This window comes from Harmonia axyridis, chromosome 6, assembly GCF_914767665.1.
Source record: "Harmonia axyridis chromosome 6, icHarAxyr1.1, whole genome shotgun sequence".
Lineage (NCBI taxonomy): Eukaryota > Metazoa > Arthropoda > Insecta > Coleoptera > Coccinellidae > Harmonia > Harmonia axyridis.
This window is the reverse complement of record NC_059506.1, coordinates 25854002-25877127: the sequence shown is the minus strand read 5'-3', so window position 1 is coordinate 25877127 and position 23126 is coordinate 25854002. Positions and strand designations below refer to the sequence as shown.

General features: G+C 37.3%; 2 protein-coding genes across 8 annotated transcripts in view; one reads left to right on the top strand and one right to left on the bottom strand.

The window, feature by feature from the left end:
* Positions 1-23126, top strand: part of LOC123683444 (tight junction protein ZO-1) — a 91826-nt gene that overhangs the window by 19875 nt on the left and 48825 nt on the right. The window lies entirely within an intron of this gene.
* On the bottom strand, positions 276-22510 carry LOC123683448 (heat shock protein 68-like). Its single transcript, XM_045622509.1, has 6 exons — positions 22094-22510; positions 18591-18791; positions 6455-6829; positions 4821-5275; positions 2601-2848; positions 276-798 (listed from the first exon to the last, which is right to left on the bottom strand). Exons 1-6 carry the CDS (start codon positions 22380-22382, stop codon positions 450-452), a joined length of 1917 nt encoding a protein of 638 aa, XP_045478465.1. The 5' UTR covers positions 22383-22510; the 3' UTR covers positions 276-449.

Here is a 23126-nt window from a genome sequence, read left to right as displayed (position 1 = left end):
ATTCATTGGCCTTCTCGGTTATGCGATTTCAATCTTCTAAACAACACAGTTCGATCGTATCTTAAGGAAAAAGTTTATACTGCAGAAGTAAATTCACGTTAAAATTGGAAACTGAATTCAACTTCACTTTATTAACCCCTCACAACATAGCTGATCTCCAACCGATTGAAGGATAGAAAGGTTTTCAGAAAAAAAGGATAGATTTGTGTATTCGTTAAAACTTTAATTCCCTCCACCTTTGACTGGTCAACTTAGTTCAGGTTATACCTCAAAACTCATCATAAACTCTTTATTTTTATCAATATTTATTTGCTGCAGAGTTACATGGCAAGTCTGATAAATTCTACACCTATAAAAAAGCTAATAGCGTCACCGTTGCTTCGAAAGATCAACTATAACAATTTAACCCCAAAAGCTCATTTTTGCATCGACTGTCTATGCCTAAAAAACTAATCGACTTCTTCTATGGTTGGACCGCTTCCCCCTTTGTTCCTCTCACCGCCCCCGTGACCACCACCACCATGGCCACTGCTAGCACCCTTGTGCAGTTTCGTCATCACAGGACTGCATATCTTGGTCACCTCCTTCAGCTTGTGCTCGTACTCTTCGTTTTCTGCCAGCTGGTTTCTGTCCAACCACTTGATGCATTCCTCGCACTCTCTGGTCACCTTCTTCTTGTCGGACTCGCTCAGTTTGCTGCCGTGCTCTTCCACAGCTTGCTTCAAACCGAAGACGTACGATTCTAGCTTGTTTTTGCTGGCTACCCTCTCTCTTTGGCGGTCGTCCTCTTCCTTGTACCTAGTGGAGATTGAGATTCATCTGATCAGTGATTAGAAGTACAGGGAACAAAGAAGGTATTTTCGTAAAACCAAAAATTGCGATTATGCACTATGGTAAGGTACGTCCATGGTGCAAGGCTCTCCTTTATCGCTCTATCGCGGTGTCTAAGTGATAACTATTGCGTAAAAATAATGTACGCGTCTAGTCATAGTACGGCTGCCAATCTGCTTCAACGGGCTCAGCTAACATTTTCGTCTAGATGTGTATTTCTAATTTTTTTCTATATTATATCAACGTATATAAGGAAATTTTAACTCCTAGTGTTTTCTAGATATCTGTAGCTAAGACGACACACACTAGATTCTTCACGGGATAGCTATATGATGCCAAATGACTCAAATTGGTATTTGGAAAAACGCAGCTTGATGATATGATCAGTGACGCTCTAAGTCTACCTGACGCAATCCCGTAGATGTTCAATTATTGTTATAAATAGTAAATGTTAGCAATTCATAATTTAATACTGAGCCCATGAAATACTGAGACCATAGAATCCTAAGCACATCATGCTGAGGCCATAATTGTCAGAATCAATCACGCGCACGAGTCTCTATGATCGAACCCAATCTACAGGGCAGGTACCAAGGTACCGTTGCTCTAACATACACTTTCGATATGGCCCCCACTGGTATCATGGTTAGTTCAGTTGTGTTCGTTATAATAAACTCTGCATCCTGGATGATAGTATTTTTTTACATTAGAAACTTTAGATAATTAAACATGAATTATAATTTGTTCATTGGTAAATAATAGGTATTTTTTCGACTTAGCAGTCACTAATGAGTTCGATTACGTAATACTATGCCAAATAATGCAAATTTCTACTTGGTTATTCATTTCAATTTCATTCACCTTGCATCATTACAACCAATACTCATTTCAATATACCTTCTGTTGATGAATATGATGCTTCAAATTCAACATCAAGTGGGATAAGAAAAGTTAAATATTCAAAGGAAAATTTGAGATGAAAGTTTGTCCTACGACTTTGTTCCATAAACCTCTGATTGATCTCGTCGATTATTGTGCCAAAAATGAACTGAAATCGAACACAGGAGTGATTCGATCGAGCAAATCACCACGATCAATCTTTTATGAAACCCACCATTAGTCTATTATAAAAACATCATTCTTTATTGGAAAGATTCAATAATTGTCGTATCTTGTTTTGAATATCATTAGAGTTTTATATGAATGCAGGTTAAATTGAAAAAGGAATATAGTAAGAACATAAGATACAGTAGATTTTGCCAATATTTATAGTTGAAAAGAAAACGAAGGAGCATCAAGGCTACCACCTCAACTCCAAAAGAACAGGGCTCTTGAAATAGTTTACAGAGAAAGCATACTTGCCATTTAGTGCCATTTAGTGCCATTCAGTGACCAATAACATAGGAAAATTCCTTGAAAGACACCATACAACCGAATTACAAAACTAACATGAAAACTGGTATATATCTTAAGAAGTGCAAAAGATAAAATTTATCCATTTTCTAAAGCTGGTATATACAGGACCCTGATTGTGGAAGAGTGTACATATCAATATAAAAATATCGACAGATTCATTCAGAAGGACCCATATTGAGAGAGGCAAATCAAGATTGACAGAGATGTCGATTTGATGATAATTTACAAAGCAACGTGAAGTTGGTGATGGGTGAAAGTATTGAAAGATGCAAATAAATGGCGAAGTTACGAAAAAATCTATAGAAAAGAATGCATATGTAATATTCTGAAGGAATTGCATAAAATCAAAATACTTGTCTGCTTCAGCCAGCATCCTCTCGATCTCCTTCTGGGAAAGACGACCCTTGTCGTTCTTTATGGTGATGTTCTTGGATCTTCCGGTGCTGCTCTCTAGTGCCGAGACGTTCAAGATGCCATTCGCATCTATATCGAAGGTGACGTCGATTTGAGGCACCCCTCTTGGTGCTGGTGGTATGCCTGTGAGGTCGAAGTTGCCTAGCAGGTTGTTATCCTTGGTCATCGCGCGTTCTCCTTCGTAAACCTGTAAAATTGCATTTTTTTCATGGAAAACTTATGCTGGATTACTTTAGACTATTGATTGGTTAGATAGCAGCATTTCAAAAAACTCAACTTAACAAAGATATTCTACTATAATGCCAAGTCAAGTCTATGGGGGTCTCGGCTACTTCGATAGGATGTAGAACTGGTTTATTGGATATGCACTTCTTAGGCTGGATAGTTCTGGAAATTTACACATAACGTGTTCAGATGAAGTGGATTACGATTTGAAACAGGACCATGTGACACAGAACGTACCGACAGTATATGTAGAGTAGTGAGTCTTTAGTCCCGCAATAATAAAAATCTTAACTCAAGGCAGATTCATAAGCCTCAAATCATAAGATTTTATAAGCCTTCATATGCTTTTGACAGACTACTGACCATCAAATACAGATCTCATCTTTCATGTTAGTCCGAGTGTATTTCCTATAATCTCTATTTCTCTTATTCCTGTGCTATTATTACTGAACTGTTATCTTCTTATATTCCTTTAAAACCTTACAGAAGGGTTCAGATTCAGCAGTTGTTAGCTTCAATGCGTTTTTTTGCAAGTGTATCGGCTCGTTCAATTCCTTTAATACCATTTTGCCTTTGTATGGCGACCTAGACAGACTTATTCTGTTGAAGAACTTTGGTTGTTCGATTTCCAGTTTCTGAGTTTTACCTCCGTGATTTTAAGTTGTGCGATGTGCGCCTCTCTGAGGTAAATTTCAAAATACTTTTGAGCATACATACAGACAGTTAGGCTATTTGCCTGTAAGACAGAGGATTGCTAACCCATAGTTATGGATAGCCTCAATTCCATATACCCCGATGACATAAAGATTTTGATTGATTGATGCTTATAATATCAAGGACCTTACTGTTTTTTTTTCATATTGAAGAAGACACTGAAAGTTATGGCATAGAAGTGCTGTATGTTTATGAGATTGTTTGCTCGTGTTATCATATCATTCTTCTTCTACCTGCTTTCACGAATTACAGGGTGCGGCAGAGCCGATTGACGAGTTTTGACAGGTCATTGCTCGGGATGTGGTGGGAGCAGGTAGGTGCGGAAGAGGTCTTTGTGTTTTTTAGAGTCATTAGTTTTTAGTCAGTACCATGATTTGGACCGGAATGCATCGAGCCTTCTCCGTTTGCAGGTTTTACAAAAAAAAAAAAACGTTTTGTGATCGCGACCCAGCGGGCATTTCAGTGCCCTTCTCGAACACAATCAACACTTGGGCTCGTCAACTTGAGAAAACAAGAAGTTCAAGACGAGGGCGACCGATAACGGTAAGAACACCGGAAAATGTGCAGGCTGTTTGAGTAGCAGTCGAGTATTCACCAAGACGCTCTGCACGGTGGCATGCGATAGTTTTGGAAATGCCAGACCGATCTTCGAGGGGGAGTCTGCATGAGGATTTATCATTCCATCCGTATAAAACCATGCCTGTTCAGAAGTTGAATCCTGCTGATTAAGTGAACCGCAAAAATAGTTGTGAGGAAATGATTCAGCGCACCTCCCCAAGAGCAACTTCTCTCATGAATGATGAGGCACATTTTCACCTTTCAACAGTGGATAAGCAAAATTTCCGGTACTGGGCTGCATGTAATCCTTTTCAACTCCACGAAAGACCACTCCATTCATCCAAAGTCACAGTTTTGTGTGCTGTGTCTCAATTCGAAGTGATAGGCTCTTATTTTTTCGAGGAGGAAAATGTCACAGTCACAGTAACTTCCCAACGTTATGTACTAATGTTGGAAACCTTCCTACAGCCTGAATTGGAAGAACTTGCCGAAGATATAGTGATATCTATCTCAAAACTTGAGCAAAAAAACTATATTTCCTATTGCTTCGAATGATTAAACCGTTTTTCTCTAACTTTTACCATTTTTTTTAAATAGCCCTTTGAAACTCGTCAGTCGGCTCTGCCGCACCCTGTATTTGTTGGACGATGGGAACGTCTTACCTGAATCGTAACTGCCGGCTGGTTGTCAGAGTAGGTGGTGAAGGTCTGGGACTGCTTGCACGGGATCCTAGCGTTCCTCTCGATAATCTTGGACATGACGCCGCCCGCCGTCTCGATGCCGAGAGACAGTGGCGTTACGTCTACCAGAAGGACGTCCTGTATCTTGGAGCTCGTGTCGCCGCTCAAGATGGCAGCCTGGATGGCTGCTCCGTAGGCCACTGCCTCGTCCGGGTTGATGCTGAGGTTCAGGGTCTTTCCGTTGAAGTAGTTCTGGAGCAGATTTTGGATTTTTGGTATCCTGGTGGAGCCACCCACCAGAACCACGTCGTTAATGGAACCTTTGTCCATCTTGGCGTCGTTCAGGGCCTTCTCTACTGGTTGCAAGGTGCTCCTGAAGAGGTCGGCGTTCAGTTCTTCGAACCTGGCCCTCGAGATTTTGGTGTAGAAGTCGATGCCTGAAAGGGTGATAGATGGGTGTTATTTCTTATAACAGATAATTTAAGATTGAGATTTAATTAAGGAGGTTCCGTTACACTGCGACCTAATGGTCTATTGTGCTCCCCATCAGAGCTATTCTCTCCATGACGTGATTCACAGGCTCGCCTTCCCTTTCCAGAGTTCTAATGAACTCCAAAATCTGGGATGGCTTCAAGGAGGCTAATTCCTCACTTCTACAAGTTTCGTGTCCAAAGCAGATTTTGTGTTGGCTAGCGATAGTGAGCCTTTCCGTCACCAGGTGATCAGGAGTTTCTTCCTCCTCCCCACAGAATCTGCACTCGTCATTTTCTGTTAAACCCATTCTCATTAGATGTTACCTAAGGCGACAATGCCATGTGAGGAATCCAGTGAGGAGGTGTTGCATATTTTTACTAAGATGCAGATGCTTCTTGGATCACGTAGAGTCAAAGTTTCGAAGAAACTTTTTGGAGTGATCCAAACCATGAAGATTCAACCAGAGTATTTATCTTTCGGTTTCTTTTTTCTCCTGGAACTCTTTCTTCTAGGTACATTTGTCTACGCCACAGAAAGGTTCCGAGCCGATGAAAGGAGTTTGTGCTCCTTTTCTGGCAAGTGTGTTGTCCTCTTCATTTCCTCTAATTCCCGAATGGTCGGGAACCCAGATTAAAAATACCTTGTTATTCTCGCCTATTTCACTGAGTTTTCTTTGGCACTCCAATACCATCTGATAATCGAATAACAAATAATACTCATACGAGTAATATGGCAAGATTTGATTCAAGCCTCATGGTCAAATCATTGAAAATGCTTAATCTTTAAGGAGTCTCCTCATGAATTGACCTGTCTCTCCAGTCGATTGAACTTCTGTCAACCAAACTGAAAACCTGCATATCGATCATTCTGATCGGCAGGTCGTTTTTAGCGAACGTTTTTACAACATTGAATGTAGGGCTATAAGTTATTACATTTAGTTGATGCAGTGTGTATAATTTTGGCCTTCAATGCCTCTGTGACTTTTAAGAATTCCAAAATCAAAATTGCAAGAACCTGAGGTGAATTATCAAAGAGGTATCCTCTCTAGTTTCACAAGGAGTACCCTTGAACCCCCTCTCGTTCCCGAGACTGCTGAGGTCGATAAGAACCTGTTAATCTTCCCTTGATAAAAATTTCCTCACCTTCGTATAGGGCGTCGATCTCCAGGCTGGCCTCGGTGCTTGAACTGAGCGTCCTCTTGGCCCTCTCCGCAGCAGTCCTCAGCCTCCTCAGAGCCCTGGGGTTGGACTTAAGGTCCTTGTTGTACTTTCTCTTGAATTCGTCGGCGAAATAGTTGACGAGGCGGTTGTCGAAGTCCTCGCCACCCAGGTGGGTGTCACCAGCCGTGGCCTTGACCTCGAACAGAGAGCCTTCGTCGATGGTCAAGATGGACACGTCGAAGGTACCGCCCCCCAGGTCGAAGATCAGCACCTTGCGCTCCCCTGTCAGGTTTTTGTCAAGGCCGTAGGCCAAGGCTGCGGCTGTAGGTTCGTTTATGATCCGAAGGACGTTTATGCCTGCCGAGGAATGAGAATATTGTTAGAAAAAGAGGTGGATCTGGTGAAAATGGTGGCGACGCTTTTATCATGTTTTAAGCATCACATGTAGGAAAGGTAGACCTGAAACCATTCATAATAATGATAATAATAATAATCTTTATTGGGCGAAAGTTTACCGCTTACACTCTAACCCACAATATAACAATATATCCCTTAATCTTAAACCAAAAAATCAACATTTATGATTAACAAAAAGAAAAGAAAATTAAACAATTATATTCTGGCATTTAGATCCCTGGCTGAATAGAAGTGATTTTTTTATTTTTGACTTGAAACAATTCAATGATGTTGTTCTTATATTGAGATCGATATCATTGTACATGAAAGGAGCCTGACATGAGAAGGAACTTTTGAACTTAGATGTTTTGTGGCGTGGGATACTGATACCTGACGAACTGCGGACATTGACACTGTGGACATTCCATCTATATATGATATTTTGATGCAGATATGAGGGTTGTCTCAGCTGAATGATTTTATGAATGAAACATTATAAATGAAGTCTACGGCGATTTCTCATGTTGATCCAACCCATATAATTTATGTAGCCAGAAGTTGAAACAGTCTTCCCCAAATTCAGCACCAACCTGAATCGAACGCATCAAGGAAGGAGCCATAAACAACATCACAGAAATTAAATTATGATAAGACGACTCGATCACAGAGCATCATTTTCGTACGTTCATGAAGAAAATCACGACTATTATAAATGAGTCTGAGAGATAAATAGGCTCTCTTGATGTAGGCAAAGTTATGATCTGAGAATTTTAATTGAGAATCAATATACAACCCAAGATCTCTAACTGTTTTCAATGGCTTTAAAATCTTGTTGAGAATCCTTACAGGAAAAGCATCTAGCTTGGAGATATAGTTTGCGTTTCCAATTATCGAAAAATTCTACTTATCAGAATTCAAGTGTAGATTATAATTCCTCGCCTTCAATGCCAAGGAACTTAGATCTTTATTTATCTGAGAACATGTCACTGCAGCCTGATCCGGTTTGAAACCAATATTGAATAAATCAGAAAAAACATGAAACTGACAAAATTTAACAGTTTCACCAGATCAGCAGTATAGATAAGAAACATGAGTGGACCCAGAATCGAACCCTGTTGTACTCCCTTTGAGATATGAACACACGATGATGTGACCACCGTGAAGTATATTTTTGGAAGAATATACTAGTTCTCTTCGAACCAATGGCCTAGCTACAAAAAACAAGGTGTACACTACCTTTTTCATTAGATTCTTCAGTGAAAATTCATTTTTATTCTATGCGGAAATGATTTCATCCATTCTTTCAATTTTTTGCAGAAACCTTGGGATTGCAGTTTAGAATAAACTCACTGATTTTTTTCACAAACAAATTCATAGTTTTTGTTTCAAATCACTTTGAAAGGTGTATCAATCGTATCTCAATTATTTCAACGATGAATTTCAAAATTTTTGAAAATTTATATGCTGATGAAAAAATAAAAGAACAAGTCATTTAGAGTTTTTTAAAGAAAATTATACGTTTTCGTGTGTTTCAGTTTTTAAATTCAGAATAAATTCAATGAATGAAAATATTGCGTTTTAGAAAAAATGAATAAATGACATTGTGCTGAAGTATCCTGAATATTTTCATGATACATCACCTTGCAGGTCAATTGAGAAATTTTTGTATCCTGTTATGACTGTTGGGAAGTTTTGACTTAAGATGTCAGAAGTATTCAGAAGACTGATTGTGTCTAGTTATCGATGCAAAAATCCACAATACTGGAAAACTTTGATAAAATACTTTCTCTGAAGATGAAGCATATCATACAGTTCTCCGAAAAACAGTTGGAGGACTCTAGATAAAATAACGTGGATAATTACGTGAATACAAATTTGAACAAGCGCTCATAGGATCCCGACTTACGTCAGTGCTTTTGTCGTTCAGGATGAAATCATTTATTGGTTTCAGATACTGCCTAGCTACGTTTGTATTAAACTTGTTAATGCTGTTATCATTACGGGAAATAATGGGTTAATCATGGTATGTTTTATCAGGACGTTGTTTCATTGGTAACTGGCGTCAATAACCCCGTTAAACAACATAACAATGGTACAATGGTACAATTACGTTAGGCCCTGTGACCTCAAACATGCAAGTTGTTCAAACTGCATGGGCTGATATATTTTTCCGCTATTGTGGGTGATGTTGTTTGTTCTTGGCTGGATTTTTGTAGACGGGACTGAGCAAAACGTAAAAGTTCATCTCATTAAAGGGCATGGTTATTACCTTCAGGAAGGTAGACGAATGCGATGAAAAAAATTGGCCCTTAATTAAAAAATATCCACACCAAATAGATACCTTCTGTATCTATTGAAGGCTCATTTTCACAGTAAAAGTTCAAGGTATTTTTCAGAAATGCCCTGTAACTCGAGAACGAATCAAGATATCTATGATCTGCTTTCTAATATCTGATTCCTAAAAAAGAGCTCAGGGTCTTCGAATGTCTTTTTCTCCAACTCTTATAGTTATCGAGATGCTTTCAGTGAGCATCGAATTTGTACACAAACTATTTTTTTTTCTTATCGCAATCAACATAATCATAAATGAAGTATCTTTTAAATGAAAATTTTCGATTATAATCTCACTGCCTAGTCAGATAATCATTACTTATTTTAGTTCAAAACTCTATTTGTCTTCCAAAAATGTTTGAAATGGACGGCGATGAAGAACTTCAGATGTGCTGGACACCACCAGTGTTGATAGATGCTGCTGAAAATGTCATTTGAATAAACTCAAGGAAACTATGAATACGCTTACAAACGTTTCATGGATTATTATCAAGACAAGAGGCAATCATTTCTATATTAAGTGTATTCTCAAAGCTCATAGAAAAAATAATATCGTACCGTAGTATGTCAAAACAAATTGGATTTAATTGCAGAAAGTCAATATGGCTGTAGATCCGGACGTTTCACCAGGACGGCTGCTATTGGATTTCTACAATTCGTTTAGTCATCTTTGGTTGGTTTTTTTAACCTATATCGAGCTCTTGATACTATTGATCCATGTTTACTCCAAAAGCAAACTTTATGAACTAGGTTTTCGCTGAACTTTCTCGAGGTGGATTATAAGTTACATGTTCCGTCGTGATTCACAGTTACGGTGTTCTTTCAAATGGAAAATCGAACTCCTACAGGGTTCTGTTCTAGGTCCGTTGATCTTTATTTTATTCGTTAATGATACACTGAGGTTGGTAAAATTCAAATTTTTATAGATGATATATTTCATTTCTTTTGAAATCATAGAGTTCAAGCGAGCTTATGGATTTGCTGATAAACAGCTAACAGCAAATTTTAAAGATCTTTAATTGTTTGTTCCAATCTATACTTTACAATTATTAAATAGTAGATATTGTTAAAATCAATATTTAATGCATTCCTTATCTTCAACTCAATTAACAACTTTCGACAATTCAATTTGGATCCAGCTTCTTTTATTTATTCAATGCATTATGGATCGAAATTCTATTGGACTTTGATTTTCGTCACTTCGAAATAAAATACCAAATATTAGTTCTTATCGGACAATAAACATATTAGTGTCAAATATCGTAACCAGGCCATTCTTACTTATCTCTTTCCATTAGAATCTAGTCATATCAACCATAAGATATCCAATCTCGAAATCATTTTCCTCAGTTTCAAACCCCACGTATTCCTTAAGGTTCATCTCGCTCTGTTCGTAACATTCCTGGATGAAAAGAGACCCGAGTGTCTTCGTTACTCATTGGCGTAGCCAGGGTATTTTTTTGTGTGAGATTTTGTTCAGTATAACATACGGATGGCGTTACAAAAATTTTTATCAAGCAAATCCCATTTACTTCTATATATTATATCTATATTATAGTTTTCTACCTATCCTAGAGACGGGGTCATCTCTTTTTGGACCGCCTTTTAATGAAGTGCATTGAATTTTGAAAAAATTACCTCCGAAAGAGATTCTTATCACATAAGTGGCTCTTGTCTTAACGTACAGCGAGATGGTACCATGTTTTCTCTTTTGCTCCTTAAAAGTCATTCCATAATACATTCCATAGTATGATATACTATAATATAATGTTCAATATACAGGGTGGCCATTTGAAAACGAAACAGACGAGATTACAGACGAAATAAAGTTTTTCGATAGAAATGCTCGGACAGGTCGATTTCTGTTTCGAGGGGGACAACTTAAGATGTAGGTTACGGACGCATAGCGCTTCAACCCTTGCTGCTACAACCCCCACCCCCAATTTTTGAATAGGGAAGATGGGGTGAGTGATACCTCAATTTAAAGGTAATTTTATACTGATTTCAGCACAGTAATTGTTTTTTCATTTTATGCATTAGTTCTCGAAATATTCATGCGTTAGTTAGTTAGGAAGGAAGCCACAGTCATGGTTGTTTTGAAGCTCAAAATGTCGATTTTTCACAAAACACTACAAGTGCCATGAAAACACCACTTCATTTTCAAATACTTAGTTAAGAATATTTCGAGAACTAATGCATAAAATGAAAAAACCATTACTGTGCTGAAATCAGTATAAAAATACCTTTCAAATGAGGTATCACTCACCCCATCTTCCCTATTCAAAATTTGGGGGTGAGGGTTGTAGTAGCAAGGGTTGAAGCGCTATGCGTCCGTAACCTACATCTTAAGTTGTCTCCCTCGAAACAGAAATCGACCTGTCCGAGCATTTCTATCGAAAACTTTATTTCGTCTGTAATCTCGTCTGTTTCGTTTTCTAATGGCCACCCTGTATAATACATAACATACATAAGACTATCATCTCCGAAGAAGTTCTAATTCATACATGCGCAAAGCTCGTCGTATATTTGAGAAAACTGAAGATCCTATGAAACCTTTAAGAGGGATTACTACCACGTGGTTTTTCACGTAGCAGTCAAACTTCGGTACCCATTCATTTTCCCCTTTCTCCCCTGCGATGACCAAACTTTGTACGGTGTACGAACTTGTACATTCACTTCATCTTCTTTATTTTTGCGGAGCAAATAAGTAGAGGGCAGCACTGTACGACGACTTTCACTAAATTATAATTTTTCCTCTTTTGTAGTGATTTTTGGTAGGTTTTTTTTCACGAATATTTCAAAAATATATCAGTACAAAGTAGTCCACCATCAATTCCTTTGCGAAAAACGAAAAGTAACCCAATTTTTTTTCATTCCCAAATTACTTTCTACAATGTTGAATATTATGTGAAAACCCCATAAAAATCGGAGATTTGCAAGAAGAAATATCTCTAATTTCGTTTTGAACTGAGCAGCCACGTGGTGGTGTTCTTTTTAATGTCCCAACAAACCTACTTTACGATCTGAGTACCCATATCAATTTGGAACACGAGATATGGAAATCCCAGGAATTTCATCTTTGCGCATTCTCAACGCGCACCCTTCATTTCGAAAATTCGATTATTTTATCGGATCATCTACGGCCCAAAATAAATATGCATACTAAATTTCCTCAAAATCGGAAAAGAATTGAAAAAGTTAAGGCTGCTAATGATGTGCAGCCCTACAGACCGACAGACACGAAATCAAAGTCAAGTTCAAGATGTTTCTCATTTTGGCTTGCACTGAGACATATGTTTAATATAATCTTGAGACATGCATATGACTTGCTTATACGATCCATCCACACCTCAGAATAATAAACATAGATAGAGGGAGCATATGTCATTTTCAGTAAGCAAATTTTGTCCCCAACATGAACTATCAAATTTGACATGAAGCGTGCGGAAATGGATACATATCACTGATACGATGTTTTACTCAATTTGCGAGTTTCTCCACAAAGAACGCACTTCTTATATTCCATAGTGAATCAACGTTTTATATTAACTCAAAATATATTGAAATAAATACCTACCTAAATATATGAAAAATTCAGATAACAAACTTCAAGCTCGCCAAACGACATGAAACAACCGATGACACTAGGAGAGCAAAAGTTGCCAAACCTTGGATTTCAGCAAGTAGATACAGAAAATAATAAATATTCTGCTTATTATAAATTCGACAATTAAAAAAAATATCCTATTCCAAATATTCGAATTTGCATATTTGTTCGGGAATCGCTCAAATAAATATATTTCATTCAATATAATATACATTCATATATATATTTTTTTATTAATCTTACCAAAGTCCCGATGGGACTATACAGCTGAATAATAACAATTACAGATTCGATTTATCAATTAAAAATTTTGAAATATGTCTAAATGTTTAATTCACAATCTTGAAAATACCCATCAATCAAAATTGTATTCTGATACAAACGAATTAAAGATAAAGGGTGGGAACTGTTTGTACTTTGCTAGATTTTCGTAAAGTACAGATATTTGATTGTTATACAAAGGACATTGCCATAATATGTGATCAAGGTTTTGTTCATCATAACCACAAGAACACAATGGGCCTTCTATAATTCCAACCCTTGCTAAAGACGAAGCTAAATTATAGTTACTTCTGCAGCGTTTGATGCTAACCACAAGTTTTCTAGGAAGATTTTTTTTTCCAAAACCAAGGTTTGGTTGACCCAGAAATGTACTTTTCCTTTGTACTTTTCATCATTCATATTCTCCTTTTTTGTGTTAATATACATTTTCTGCTTATATTGTTGTCTATAGTTAGTGTATGGTATTTTTATTTTATTTTTGCTTTCATTCCAAGCTGCGTTTTCAGCAGATTCATCAACTTTTCTGGTACCCTCTATATTGCTGTGAGACGGTATCTAATAAAACTCTAATTTTCTTGAGTTATTCGAATTTTCTAGAAACAGTAAGTATTTTTCTTTCGCTAATAAAATATATGGGTTGATTTTTATATATAACTTAATGTCGGCCAAACATTGTATTGATGTTGAGGGAATCGGAGAAAATTCTGTAGTTCTTATTTGGGTTCTTCTTCTTGGCGTGCCCTATCCGTTCCGGACGTTGGCAATCAACATGGCAAGTTTTATCTTGTTCGCTGCGTTTATGCGCTGCGTTATTTGGGTTAGATAGCGTTATTTTGATAGGCCCATAAACAGCTACACATTCAGCGGTAAATATTGAGGATTCTTTAGACAAAATATTCGAAAGATTTATTTTCAGCTCTTCGGTGAGTACTGCACTTCCAACTGATCTGGCGTTGGGTTATTTGCTTCCGTCAGTAAATATATTTACGTAGTTACCTTGTGCTATCAAATTATTTATGACAAAGTTGGGGTTGGTACAATTTTTTGCCATTCTACCAATTTCAGTGTTAATTGGAATTTTAGTGAATAAAGCTTAGAAATTTACGTTGTATAGATTATTATATTTGCTTCTGATATCAATTTTATTAGTGATTGACTCATATAGATTTTCTAGGCATTCTTCAATTAATCTACATTTTGATACTCAATTTTTCATAATATTATGAATGTTTTGACTCGATAATGTACTACTGTTTGAGAGTGCCCTTGTTAGGAATGAGCCCATTGATATTCGCAAAGAATTAATCTGCACCTGTTCTAATTTTCGAAATAATTTCTTAGTTTTAGGTAAGTAAGCCGATAAACCATATTCTATGAAAGATCTTATGTAGCTTTTGTATATGGTAATAAGAGTTTCTAGGTTACTGCCTCACCAAGTCCCTCGCAAAAATGTTATCAAATTTAGACTTTTGTTGCATTTATTGAGAATGTGGGTGACTTGACATTCTGTAGTAAAAAAATACTCCTAAGAAGCGGATGCATTCACTAGATTTGGTAGTGAAGTTATTTACTTTAGGACCAGTTGCACCATTTTCCTAAACATTGATTAAAAATTTAAACGTTGATTATTCTATGATTTCTCAAGAGAAATCAGAAATTAATCAATGTTTAAATTTTAATTAATGTTTAGGCAAATGGTGCAATTGGCCCTTAATCTCAGTTTTTCCGGGAAGAATTTCACTTCACACTGCGAAAAATACTCATTCAGGAGGAAACAAAAGGTGGACTGAGTTTATCAAGAGTCATTTTTAGGTTTTCCGTTGATTTAAAATTACTAGTAATGGTGGGCTCTACATTCACCCATCTGTTTTCAAATATTTTGCATTGGTTCCAGGTATACTTTACATTTGTGCTGAAATTTATGCTTTCTGCAAAATTACGAAAGCTTTGTCTTTTTTTCATTTCGAACGTTTTCTGGGTTAGCGCTTTGATTCGTCTTTTATCTCACACGATGAAACCCATTCTTTAAAAGCTTCTTTCCTCATTTTTTTTTGAGTTCATTGCAGTCCTGATCCCACCTAGGAACGGGGTTATAATGGGAAGAAAATTTATTATTCGACTTTTTTGGCGTGTTCTGGGAAATTGCATCTGATATTATTTTAAAAAATATTTCATATTTTTTGTTTGCCGGTGCGTTTGTGTATTCTGCCGTGTAAAATTTGGAATATTCAAAAACCAATGCTCGATCGACATTCTCCCAGTTTGTTTTTGATGAATAAAGTTTAAAGGATTTTTTAATATAGAATTGTTTCTTCGTAATGATTGTTACGCGTATAGGATAGTGATTTGAACCGAGTATTTCATCAGAAACTATATCGGCAATTGAACTTTTTGTTGAAATCAGATCGAGATTTGATTTTTTTCCACTGTAAGGATCAATGTGCGAGGAGGAGTCAGTATTGTGAGTGATAAGATTTGAGTTGTGAATTGCTTGTAATAACCTTTCGCCGTTATAATGGTTATGTTCGCAGTTCCAACCAACATGATGAGCATTAAAATCTCCCATAAATAGAATATTTTTGCTTGATTTTATTTATTTATTTATTTAAATTATCCCATGTCGACTGGCTCAAATTGGAGCCAGGAACTGTTACTTAAACCATGTTTTAGATTTTACTAGCCTAATATGCAAGAGAAAAAAGTTACAGGTTGTTCCTAAATAGATGGCGAATTTTGATTCGAAATTAGGGTAGTAAAATCTAAAACATGGTTTAAGTAACAGTTCCTGAAAATTTCATCTTTTTGGCGTGAAAGGAAAAGAAATAGCTGAAAATTCAAGACGAAAAACAGTTTTTTGTGAATAACTCAGAAAATATCCACTTTAGGGCAAGGGTGTGATGCATACACTCACATTATTTTTTAACGTAGATTCAATATCTGCCATGAAAAAATGGGGTTCTAATTTGAAAAAATTGATTTTTCACGATTTTGTCATCCCTAACTTTGAAAGCGATTTTTTCACCCCCTGTATCATGAATCGCGATTTCGATTTTTAAAGTGGATACATCAATCTTACATCTTGAAAAATCCCAAAAATGAAAATTTTCCATCCAAAAACCTCGAAGTTATTCTTGTTTCAGCGGAGGTCTATTTTCGATTTTTTTTTCGAATTTTCCCGCTCAGAGAGAATTTTCCAACCAAAACTGAAAAATGATACATCAAAATAATTTGAAATTTTCTAAGGAATCTATTTCTGCAATAAAAAAATGGTATTCTAATTTGAAAAACGGAAGTTGACGTCATTTCCGGAAAAACCGGAGGTGCTCATGCCTTGAAAATATTTTACATTTCATCAGCATCGTGAAATACTTATAAGTGCTGAATTTCATGAAAATACGTTCAGTAGTTTCCCGTATAAATATGGGTGAGGTTCCTCGTGAAAGACCCTGTATAGAATTATTAAATCCAATGACGGAACTATCTTGAGTAGGGAAACACCACAAATTTCTAGGGAGTCAGTTGGAGTCGTTATGTAATCGAGGTCTTTGAAAGTTATATACTTTGATGTTAGGAAATATCGGTCTCAGGAACACAAAAAATGAACAAGTTTCACTCCATTCTTTCACAACGTTTCGGCCTTTATTAGACCTTCTTCAGGTGTCAGAATAATAAAAACTTGAATATTTTCATCTACAGAAAATAGTCATTCAAAAAAAGAGTTCCACTCAACCTAAGTATTGATGTCTGTTGGTTTTTTTCGTGGAAAAGAAAACAACATTAGTTTTATACTTTTTTATTCATATCAAGATACCACCACCTCGCGACTTTTGCCCTGTCCTTTATATAACAATTAAAACCTGAATATTTGAAATTATCTTTGTCTTTCAACCAACTTTCGGTACAAACCAAAACACCAAATTCGTTCAATCTCTTCTTCACGTTGTTTTATGCTTCTTGTATTCCAGTATAAAATATTCAAATTATTTTTGCCCGCCATAATAAAGTCTTCTATAAATCTGATATATCATTGAGGCTGGAGCTTGTGCTTAAAGGTTGGCCGGTGATGCCTACTGGATCTAATTTGTTGATGATTTTGGTGAATCTTGATTTCATTCTATGAGTTGACACAGCCTTGTAAAGTTATCGGAGTTCTTTTGCGAGTTCCAGGTGATCATCAGTTATTGTATAGGCAATTTCCGTGATATTATCTTGTATATAAGTACCAACAATAAATTCTTTTAGTTGAAGGGAGTCGAATTTAAATAGGTGTTGATTTGTTTCCATGGCGGTTTCCACTGGCTAGAGGTCGTCATCGTCGAATTCAAAAAGGAATGTTTTCTTTTTTTTTAGTACTTTTGAGGCAGAGAATGGTCAAAATTTATCGAATAAATTGAATTATCGTAGTTTATCTTTAAGCATGTTGGCACTTTCGAAAGATCTTCACGAGGTATATAGACTTTTCTACAAAAACTTAAAATGTGAGAAAATCCTGGTTTTGAAAATCCAGCACTGAGATGGGTTATATTCGAAAAGTGACTTATGTTGAGTCTTCTGATGAATACTGCAAGTTCTCCATGAGTAATCATTGGAGGTACATTAGATATAATAATTTTTATATCTGGATCTATGAGTGGTCTAATGTCTATGTCCCAATTTTGAATCTTGATGAACTTGTATCCTTTTGTTAATTTAGATGCAATTTCCTTTGTAGATAAGAAAACACATATTCGATCATTCGGTATTCTGGAAATGAATCGAATATCTGTTGGCGTCGTAAGTTCTCCAATCGCAATTGCGTATTCCTCTATTCCGATTCCATCGATTGCATCTAACACAATTGCTTGATCTTTAGTTTGGCGAGGTTCAGACTGATTAGCTGTTGCATAACTTTGATTGTTCTGGGTGGACATGTTTACGAGTGAGTTCGGCCTTCTGTAGTCAGAAGGGTCCCAGAAAACAGTTTTTGATGATTTAAAAGTAAGGATGCTTTGTTTGAAATTTCACTAACTCTGTTATTCTTCGAAGGAAATATCGTTCGAAACCAGATTGTTGATAAAATTGTCACCTTTTATCGAAGCGCGCTAACACGTTCACATCGGCTTCACACACAAGAATCATACATTCATAATGATATAGTAAAATTGTGGATTTGAAAATATATCACAATCCGATAACATAATCTAATCATGTTAGGGACGTGTGAAAATTGCGTATACTCCCCTTTCTATGTTTATTACTCTATGATCCACACAATACCCGTTGAAATGCTTCGAAGCGGCAGTATTGAAATCAGAGAGCAAACATTTGTTTCATCCCAAAAGTGATAAGACGTCCCTTTCGATATTCTGGGAAGGAAAAATCATTCGTTCAAATTCAATCATGCAGGAATTCGATTTTTTTCTAAGGAAGGACCTACCCAAGCCCTACCCCTACCTACGCCGATGTTCGCGTTCCTTCCCGAAGACCACCTGTCCGATGGTCCCCCTTGGTTTTTCTCCCTACCTGCTATGGTGCCTGCGTCTTTGGTGGCTTGCCTCTGCGAGTCGTTGAAGTAGGCAGGCACGGTTATAACAGCATCTTTGACTGATCTGCCCAAGTAAGCCTCCGCCGTCTGTTTCATTTTAGTCAACACCATCGAGCTTATCTCTTCTGGGGTGAAGGTTTTGATCTCGCCCTTGAAGTGTACCTGGATCTTGGGTTTGCCTAAAAAACGAAATGGTTAGTAGCTGAATACGTCGACGGTTTACCTAGATGATTGTATGAAGGAAATAAGGGATGATTTGGGGTGTTCTATTAGACTTCTTAATTTAAACGAATTCAGTTTCCACTAATGCTATAATGTGGCAACACCGCTTAGTAGGATAGCTTATACAACAAACCCAAGGTAAAGTTTCGTATGACAGATATAAAATTAATTCTCTTCTCTTGTTCAATTCCTCGTCGTTGGCAAATAAAAAACTGTTTTTTCTTTGGAAAAAAATAAAGTGCAAGCAAAGCAATGGCTTGATAATTGCTATTCAGACTTTGTTCCAGTTAAAAGGTAGTCCAGAGAAAGAAATATAAGTCTAATGAAAGTGATTACCGAGGTTGAAGTCTATTTCGAAAGTAAAGGCAAATAATATTTTGACAGAAATGGCATTAAAAAGTTAGAGGAGCCTTGCAGTACATGTATCACTCAATATGTTGACAAATACATTAAATTTTTTTAGAAAAATGTGTTTTATTGGCTGGCCCGGAAATTATTCAGTGGAATATTAGGCGTACAACTTTGCTTCCGCCGTTTTGCAATAGATGGCTGTAGCGGTAAGTGGCATAACGCCATGGGAATATTAGTCGATTTGTGTCTGCATCATAAAGTTATTTTCGATTAAACATGTCAGCACACGAGCCAAATTCTCATCATTTGCGGGAGGTTTTAATTTACTGATTTATGAAGAAATCTGCTGCTTAGGCTCTTCGAATGCTCTAAAATACCTATGGTGAGGCAAGTATTAGTGAAAGGACGTGCCGAGAGTGGTTTAAACGCTTCAAGAACGGTGATTTTGATGTCGAAAACCAGCATGGCGGTGGAAGATAGAAGGTTTTCGAATATGCAGAATTGTAGGCTTCACTTGATCAAAACTCGTGTCAAACGCAACAAGAATTGGGAGGATCATTGGGAGTGACGCAACAAGTCATTTCAAAACGCCTTCAAAGCCATGGGAATGATTCAGAAACAAGGAAATTGGGTGCCGTAGAAGTTGAAGCCGAGAGATGTTGAACGGCGTTTGCTTGCTAGAGAACTTTGAATGGCGAATACAAAAAAAAATTCTGTCATTGTCATTACTGTTAGTTCATCTAGGAGAGGGGTTTTGATGATGATATGATCCTCTTAAAATTTGGCATGGACGTTCCTGTGATAATTTTAAACATACAAACGAAATTTGAACCTAGTCGGATAAAATGCTACGGAAATAATGTCTATTTTTTCTACCGTTCTGGTGACGCGATCAACATTTTGCATCAAGGTCAAGATAGTTATTATACGGGGTCTTCCAAAAACGGAGCATTATTGCTTGGGAACGTACAACTCTGCAATTTAAGTTTAGTTCCCTCACTAATAATATTTCCTAACGGCATATTCGGGATACTTGTAACCACGGAACCAAACCTTATCGTTTGAGACCATTCCCGGCTTCAAATTACAGACTCTGTGACGAAATGCTATTCGGTGAACAAGCGCTAGGAAAGAAAAATGGAGCAGAATAAGTGTTCACTGTCTTTTAAATGACAATGGTTGACTTGTGTCAGCATTTGGATGAACAATCGCTCAAAAGCTCCAATTCTCATGCACAAAGATTTTTCGGGTACCTATTTGGTTTGTCATTTAAACTATAAACCTTAGGAATCGCTCAAGGAATCTTTTAAAAAGCTATTAGTCGAAAGCTTATATTCAACTAGCGATGTAATGAAGCTTCGATTCTGATTTCGGTTCCTACACTTTTGGAGCTGAGGTTGAGAATGTTAAGATGAAGAAGTCAGAACAATTTAGATCGACTGGCAAAGCAGGAAAGCAGAGGAGTTCTTACCCCATGCTACATCCTTTTGATGAAATTACCTACCCGGCATCTCAGAACTAGCAGTACCTGCATTTCATCAGTAATGCCATTAATACACACACTGAAGTTAACATTACAAATAAAAAATAATGAAGCAGCCATAAATGAAAGATTTGAAAGTCTAATGAAATGTACGCTCGACTAACCGAATTCAAGATAATGAGGCTGAAAATATTGATGATACTGCAGCAAAACGGCAAAGGTTGGCTTTACCAGCAACTGCTCTATCTAGCAAAATCAATAACAGTATCCAATCAGTGTTATTGGATATAGAGATAATAGATTGAATATGAATCCAAATTGATCAATTCACTTGAAGATGGAAATCTGCAAATGAGGCTGAAAATATTGATGATCTTGCAGTAAAACGACCAAGGTTTGCTCCACCAGTAGCCGGTCAATCTAGCAATATTGATAATAGTGTCCAAACAGTCTTATCAGATATATTGTCAAATAGCCACGGTGAAGATGATGCCCTTGGCCAAATGAGTTTGAGATTTGGATACCACACTTGGATGGAACATGTTATTTGCAATAGCCACCTAACTGAATCCTGGGTATGAACCAACATTTTTTATCGTAGAGATCAAAGAACAGGTTGATGAATCCAAATGGATCAGTTTACTTGATGATGGGAATCTTCAAATGAGGGTAAACATATTGATGACCCTGCTGCAAAACGGCTAAGGTAGGCTTCACCAGTAGCTGGTTAATCAAGCAATATTAATGATAGTGTCAAATCTATGATATCGGATATATAGTTAAGATATTGAAGAATAGGTTGATGAATCTAAATTGATCAGTTTACTTGATGATGAATATCTGCAAATGGGGCTGAAAATATGGAGGATCTTGCAGCAAAACGGCCAAGGTTAGCTTAACCTTAACCAGTAGCTGGTCAATCTAGCAATATCAATAACAGTGTCCTTGTTTGGAGATTTTATCGGATATATTGTTAAATAGCGACATGCGGTTTTGGACAAAGTTCCCAAATTGAAAGGACTATTAGAAATACAATTCAGAAAAACGTATTCCCATCAGTTAAGATCCATGGTTATGGTAGAAAATGACTACAAAATAGAAATCCATGAGTTGAATTGTCCTCCAATATTTGTCATGTCCACCAAGCTCGGTAGCAATTTAACAACTATTCAGTCTTGCTGGTCATTGTCAAGTACATTGGACGTGGATAAAGCTGCGAAGCTCTTATTCATCAAATATAATTTGCTTTCTTTTGAAGCCGCTTGGTATAATTAACCTTTAAAATTGAATAACATCTAAATTATTTTTAGGGAAATTGAAGAGACAAAATAATGTGTCTCAATGCACATCGGTTACATCCCTAGTTACATCACCAACGAACGTCATAAGGCTTCCTCTACAACCCTTGGTTGGTACGGTACTCACCATTGACATTGACCACCTTAAAGGGCCAGTGCTTCATATCCTGCTGCACCTTGTTATCATCGAACTTCCTGCCAATGAGCCTCTTGGCGTCGAAGACAGTGTTGCTGGGATTCATGGCCACTTGCATCTTGGCAGAATCCCCGATGAGCCTCTCCGAATCCGTGAAGCCGACATAGCTGGGCGTCGTCCTGTTCCCTTGGTCGTTGGCGATGATCTCCACCTTGCCTTGCTGCCATACCCCCACGCAGGAGTAAGTGGTGCCCAGGTCGATGCCTATTGCACGGGCCATCTTCTTTTTCGCGCGTCTTATTTATCCCGGTTTCGACTTTTTCGTCCGTTTGACGTTTCGAGGATTGTTTTGACGTTTACCGCGGCCAACTGACCCTGGGACGACGAGCCTACTTTTGCGTGTGGGCGTTTGAGAATGGTCGGGATCTGAAATGGGGATTTTCAAGGTTCCCGGCTGCATTTTATCGATTCTGGACGTTTCTAGAGAATGATCGTAGGTTTGGTATGGGTACGGGGTGTGGTCTGGAAGTGATTCTACCGCAATGGTCTGTGAGTGGATTTTTGGTGGTTGAAAATGGTATGAGCATGAGGTGGTACGTTAGTTACACTTGTGGAAAAATTCAGTGACTTGGTGTCAGCTGTTTTTGGGCCTTTTGGGGCCTTAGCGTTCACATAACTGCACATAGGTATATTTTTTGGCAATGGTAGATATCCAATGCTAGCAAAATATAGATTAATTGATGGGTTCATTTGAGACATTTGAGAAAAGGGAGGTACACGTAGGTGTATCTACCAGTAGGCGTTGTCAGAGGTTAGGTATAGAGTTTTATTTTGTAGGATACAATGGTGATATTTTCATACATTTTTATATACTCCATTCGCGCTGTTAGCTTTCAAATACAATTTTATATTATTGATTTTTTGTTACTCTGGAAGAGGCTCTCACGAGTCACGATAGGCTAAGTGGAAATAACACTGCCAGTATGCTGCTGACATCAGAGCTGAAGATTTGCAGAGGTAATGA

Excerpts from the sequence above, each read along its gene's own strand:
- LOC123683448 (XM_045622509.1), bottom strand. The coding sequence starts at position 22,382 with ATGGCCCGTGCAATAGGCATCGACCTGGGCACCACTTACTCCTGCGTG. Across the intron at positions 18,792-22,093 it reads TAAGGTGGTCAATGTCAATG|GCAAACCCAAGATCCAGGTA; the intron begins GTGAGTACCGTA and ends TTCGTTTTTTAG. Across the intron at positions 2,849-4,820 it reads AGCCGGCAGTTACGATTCAG|GTTTACGAAGGAGAACGCGC; the intron begins GTAAGACGTTCC and ends GCAATTTTACAG.